The sequence below is a fragment of the Arachis duranensis genome, chromosome 5 (genome assembly GCF_000817695.3).
Source record: "Arachis duranensis cultivar V14167 chromosome 5, aradu.V14167.gnm2.J7QH, whole genome shotgun sequence".
Classification (NCBI taxonomy): Eukaryota; Viridiplantae; Streptophyta; class Magnoliopsida; order Fabales; family Fabaceae; genus Arachis; species Arachis duranensis.
The window spans coordinates 95,667,551-95,672,855 of NC_029776.3; the positions used below are offsets into that span (position 1 = coordinate 95,667,551).

At 30.1% G+C, this 5,305-nt stretch overlaps 1 protein-coding gene across 3 annotated transcripts in view; it reads right to left on the reverse strand.

The window, feature by feature from the left end:
• Positions 1 to 3,908: 3,908 nt before the first annotated feature.
• Positions 3,909 to 5,305, reverse strand: part of LOC107490586 (uncharacterized) — a 4,650-nt gene continuing 3,253 nt past the window's right edge. The window contains exons 6-9 of one of the 3 annotated variants that reach the window (XR_001592422.3): positions 4,829 to 4,859; positions 4,665 to 4,733; positions 4,341 to 4,431; positions 3,909 to 4,243 (exon numbers count right to left, since the gene is read on the reverse strand). Coding sequence is in view for 2 of the 3 variants with exons in the window: in XM_021143249.2 (XP_020998908.1) it covers positions 4,190 to 4,243; positions 4,341 to 4,431; positions 4,558 to 4,733; positions 4,829 to 4,859 (352 nt within the window). In the remaining variant the exon portion in view is untranslated. Of the gene's footprint in view, positions 4,244 to 4,340; positions 4,432 to 4,557; positions 4,734 to 4,828; positions 4,860 to 5,305 lie in introns of all 3 variants that reach the window. The other 2 variants (XM_021143249.2, XM_016111362.3) reach the window with 2 other exon arrangements.

Here is a 5,305-nt window from a genome sequence, read left to right on the forward strand (position 1 = left end):
TCCTTCAATGTTTTCTGTTTAGTATTTTTCTGTTTAATTTTTTCAGGTCTTGAGTCTCATGGAAAAAAAGGCAAACAGTGAGGTTTGTAAGAAAAAGCCATAGAGCGGAAAAAGGCAGAGAGTGCAAAATTAAAAGAAAAGCCATAGATGTCTTAGAGTTCCTTTGTTCATCTATGTTGTGTTTCATGATTCTGTGGGAATCTCCTTGTAATTTGGGTTAGCACTTTACAAGTTGTAATCTGGATGACTGTAGTGAAATTCCATCATTGTTGTGATGGAGACTGGATGTAGGCTGCACTGCACTTAGCAGCTGAACCAGGATATATCTGGATGTAATCTTCTCTCTCTCTTCCAACTTCAATTCTGTTTTTACTGTTCAGATGAAAAATAAAAAATGTCTCGTGTCAAGTGACGAGACAAAATGAAAATGTCTCGTGGCTAGGGACGAGCTAAAAACAGAAAAGTTTCTTCTAAGTCCAGCAAGTGTTAGCAAGCAAAAAAGGGGCTAAGATTCAACCCCCCCTTCTCTTAGCCACTGAAACCATCAGAAGGTACTATTCACTAATTGTCCTTTTTTTACTTTTTTCTTTCGCATTTTCGATTGTGAAATACTTAATAGTCATATTTCTGTGTATTTAGTAGATTTATTTTGTGTTATTGCGTTAAAGTACATATTACTATTCTCATTATACTATTCATTTGGTGATAACTTTGTTAGGTCGGTGTAAAAATGTTACGTAGTATTTTTCGTATAGTTTAACCTATATTTACATGTGTTTGAGGAATTTGAATGTGTTTTTGTGCATATTTGAGTATTTTCATGTTTTGAAGTGAGTTCGTGTGTGTAGTAATCAATAACAATTTTCGATGTATTTGGTCTGAATTTAGATACACTTGGTGTTGTTGTTCTTTTTTTTGTTGTAACTAGGCAACATAATATTGTTGTAATGCTTCTGATATTATTTTGTACACGTTTGAGTGATTTACATGTATTTTTGTCCATTTTTTAAGGATTTTGTTCATGAATTTGTTGTAACTAGCCCATAAAATTTTGTTGTAGTGCTTTTGATGTCATTTTGTGCATGTTTGATTAAGTTACATGTCTTTTTAAATTGATATTGTGTGATATAATCAAGAAATAATAGCAGTATATTTGGTTTGTCTTTCAGTGTATTTCATATGAATTGAGATGCATTTGGTGTTGTTGTGCTCTTTTTATTGTAACTAGGCAATAGAATATTGTTGTAGTGCTTCTGATGTTATTTTGTACATGTTTGAGTGATTTATATTTATTTTTGTCCATTTTTGAGAGATTTTATTCATGGATTTGTTGTAATCAGCCCATAGAATTTTGTTATAGTACTTCTAGTGTCATTTTGTGCATGTTTGATTGAGTTGTATGTTTTTTTGAACTGACATTGTGTGATGCAATCAAGAAATAATAGCACTGCATTTGATTTGTTTTTTGGTGTATTTCATGTGAATTGAAGTGCACTCAATATTGTTGTTACCTATTAACCTAATTTTTTATTCCTTGCAGAAAAAATGACAATCAACAAAGTTGCTGAAAGGAGCACCACACAAAAAGAAGGACCAAAATATAGAAAGTCCTTACTATAGGTTTATATTAGGAGATATAAAAAATTAATAGATTGTATAATGTAAACTTTTAACAATATCTCTAATGTTTTGAATTGTGCGTACAGTTTTAAATTAACAAACACATATTTTGTATCTTTGTAAATATTTAATTCAAGGTTTTCATAAAATTTCTTAGACAAGATCAAATTTCTATGAATCTGTCTGTCTTGTATTGAAATCTTGTTAATCTGAATAAATTCAAGTTCACAAAATTGTAGAAAAAATGAAAAATTTCTGCAATACACTGATTACTAACCAAAACACCAAAATTATTCAAATAAACACCGAAAAATGCTTACAATTTTTTATGTAAATTTTCATAAGGACATATAGAAACGGTATAGATTGAATTTCTACACTACTTAACTATTGAATTATATGTGTACTGTATATTTAAAACAAACAAATTCTTTGAAAAAATTGAGAAAACTAATTTCAAAATAAAAAACAAGAAAATATAAAAAGTAAACCTCATTTCCATTAAAAAATAAAACCATTACACAGATTGCACCAAAACTGTATTGAAAAATCCCAAAATGCCTTCAGATAAACACCGAGAAGTGTATCTTATTCTCTTGAATCTTTGAACTGATAATTTATTATTTGTCCATGATAATGTCTAAAAATTGATTGCACCATTTATCCACCATCTAAAAGGTTCAACTGCAAAAATCAAATCATATATTAGTACAACTATTAACATGCACAAATTCAATTTCTCCTATTTAAAGCACATCAATTGATTCTTAATTTCATTTATCTTTTTATTTGTGTTCCGAATTTTAGTAGAAAAACCTACAAGTTTAGAATAATTTTTGTAGAATTGTCCAGCTTCTTTAAGCATGTTAAAAATCATTTCAACCTTTGACATAAGCTGCTCGTTAACATCACACAAAAACTGAAAAAACACCAAAAGCATTTCTATAATAAACCAAATCATAACTCCAAATGCACCGAAACTGGGAATGAAACAGATTCATCAAAATAATAATTCAGATTCCGAACTACTACATTATATTCAAATTTAAACCGTCAACAATGAAAAACAATTTTCACAAACAAAAACAAAATTATTTAGCTACAAAATCATAAACTACTAATGAATTACATTAACTAGATTCTAACCATACCTCAGCCACTTGATTCGATTCGAAATAATAATCCAATTTGCCCTGGTTCAATTGGTAGTCTGGGCTTGAATTATTTATTGTCTTCTAAAACAAAATACCTGTTTAAACTTGATTTCGTTGCTTGATTTTAAAAAAATTGATTCAAATCTTTAAATCAGATAAAAGAGCATTGATCTTGAATGAAGAGAACACAGAAAACGAAGAGAACACAGAGAAGGAAAAGAATGCAAAGAATAAAAAAAAAGTAGAAAATATTAAGAAAATTCAAAAAAGAAAACGAAATCTGCATAAAGAAGGCAGTTATATATATTCACGCGTTAAGTCAAAAGTTTGTTAGAGATAGTAGTGCGTGAAGGTGAATTAAGTTATAACAACTTAATTAAACTTGATTGATTAAATGATTTGGATATAGAATTTTATTGTATTATTTTATGATATCCAATTCAATTCCGTTTAAACTTCGGTTAAGTTTTGAACCAATAAACTTTTAATTCTACTAGTTCGGTAATCAATTTGGTTTCCGAACCTTCATCTTAATTGTACTCCTCAAAACAAAACAACACAACACACCCCCCAAACACACACCCCCGAATTTTATTTTATAGCATAATTTAAACTTTATAAATGGTCTATTATCATTCTCAATATAAATGGTGCATTTATATTTTTTTGGGATATAATATGTTCTCTTTACAGAATTGGATAACTTAATTCCTAACAAAAGATTCATTTATTAATTAGTTGAACAGCAACACAAACTATTAAGAAGTATTTCTTTCATTAAGAAATAAGAAATGCATACATGAATAATATTTGACAAAATATCCAAATTTCCTTTTTCTACCTACCTTTTGGGAGATTTTGTCAAACATTATGTATAAAAGCGTCACAAACGCGTTTCTTTCTTTTGGATGGTTAGATTGTCAACACCATAGAGACTAGGTATTTTTTCCAAACTAAAAAAAAAAGCAGCAGAATATGAGAGAAACAGGGGCATATGAATTAGGAAAACTTTCTAGTGTACCGATACACTAATGTTTTAATAATTTTTAACCGTTGATCTTAATTATAAAATATATATATAATATATATAATTAAGATTAATGGTTAAAATTAATTGAAACACTGGAGCATGTATACTTAAAAACTTTCCAATGAATTATTTATTGGAGAACCAAATAAAAAATTGAAGCTATGTTGAGCTGTCTTTCCCCAAGAATACACCATCATCAACCACTATCTTTTCCTATTAGACTGGGGTTGGTCCAACATGTACACTACACTGCTGAAAAAATCTGTATAGAGAGGGGAAGAAGGAGAAAAACATGCATGATATATTACTAAAAGGAACTTCCGTTGGCTAAAAGTTCACTACATTATCTTTGATTTCCCCCAAAATTGGAAGATCAGCATGTCCCTTAACAAAACTCAACAGCAGAATCAGGCAGAAACTCCATTCTTGTGTGGTAATGCTGAAAATGACAACCGGACGACACGGCTCAAATTAGTCTTTCTTAGAGGAGGGAGAGGAAAAACAATATACTATGTATTGAAAAATTTTCATTGTACCATTCTCAAGAACTGATCAGTATATGTTAATGGACCATATATCAAAAGCCTCTGTTTTCCATCGTCTGAAAAGGAAAAATTAATATATTGCCTTGCAAGACACGAGAGAAGTATATGTTAAAAATAGGCATAGTTCTTATGAGAATAATCGTTTAAATCATATAATGTGAATTGTGATTTGAGAACCAAAAAGGAAAATGTCATATAGTGATTTAACCTTAAACCTGAGTGATCCAGATGGCTGTCAATTAGTGTGTTTTGTGAAATCAGTGATAGACTATCTGATAAAATCAATCTAATGGTGCGTGCGGATAGGAGCTGTACCTCCAAAATAGTTTTAGCTTCGTCATTAAATGTTTTGCAAAGAATTTCGTAACTCTTCTCAATCCCCATCTGCATTCAGGAATAAAACCAAAACAATAAACAAACGGTAGGAAAAAAAATTTCCTGTTATAACAGAAAATCATGTAAATAACACTGGATTACACCTTTGAAGGCGAAATGGTTGATATGATGTATCTGCAACACATAATTATTTCATCAATCAGCAAAACAAAGCAAATTAAAAACAGGAATGGAAATGGTAGTATGATAGGAAAATCTTGAAGGAAATGGTTACGCTATTAAATTGTGATAAAAGCAGACAGCGTCATCCATAGCAAAGTTCATGAAAGTCAAAAAGAAAAAAAAAAGAAAAAAAAAAACAGTTGCATGACCCCCCAAAGGTCCATAACATTGTGATGATCAAGTTGTGCTTACTCATGATTAACTTTGACATGATTTCACAAGCAAACATACACTTATATAGCAGCCTACCAGTCAGAATATGGTCTTATTTGGATTTCTCATGCTGACAATTCATGACTCGCTCTCAATTTTTCAATACATGTTCATGCATTATTACTTACACCTTTTATCAAGATTTGTTTGCATGTGTAATTCTTTTGTCCACCAAATATGTTTGC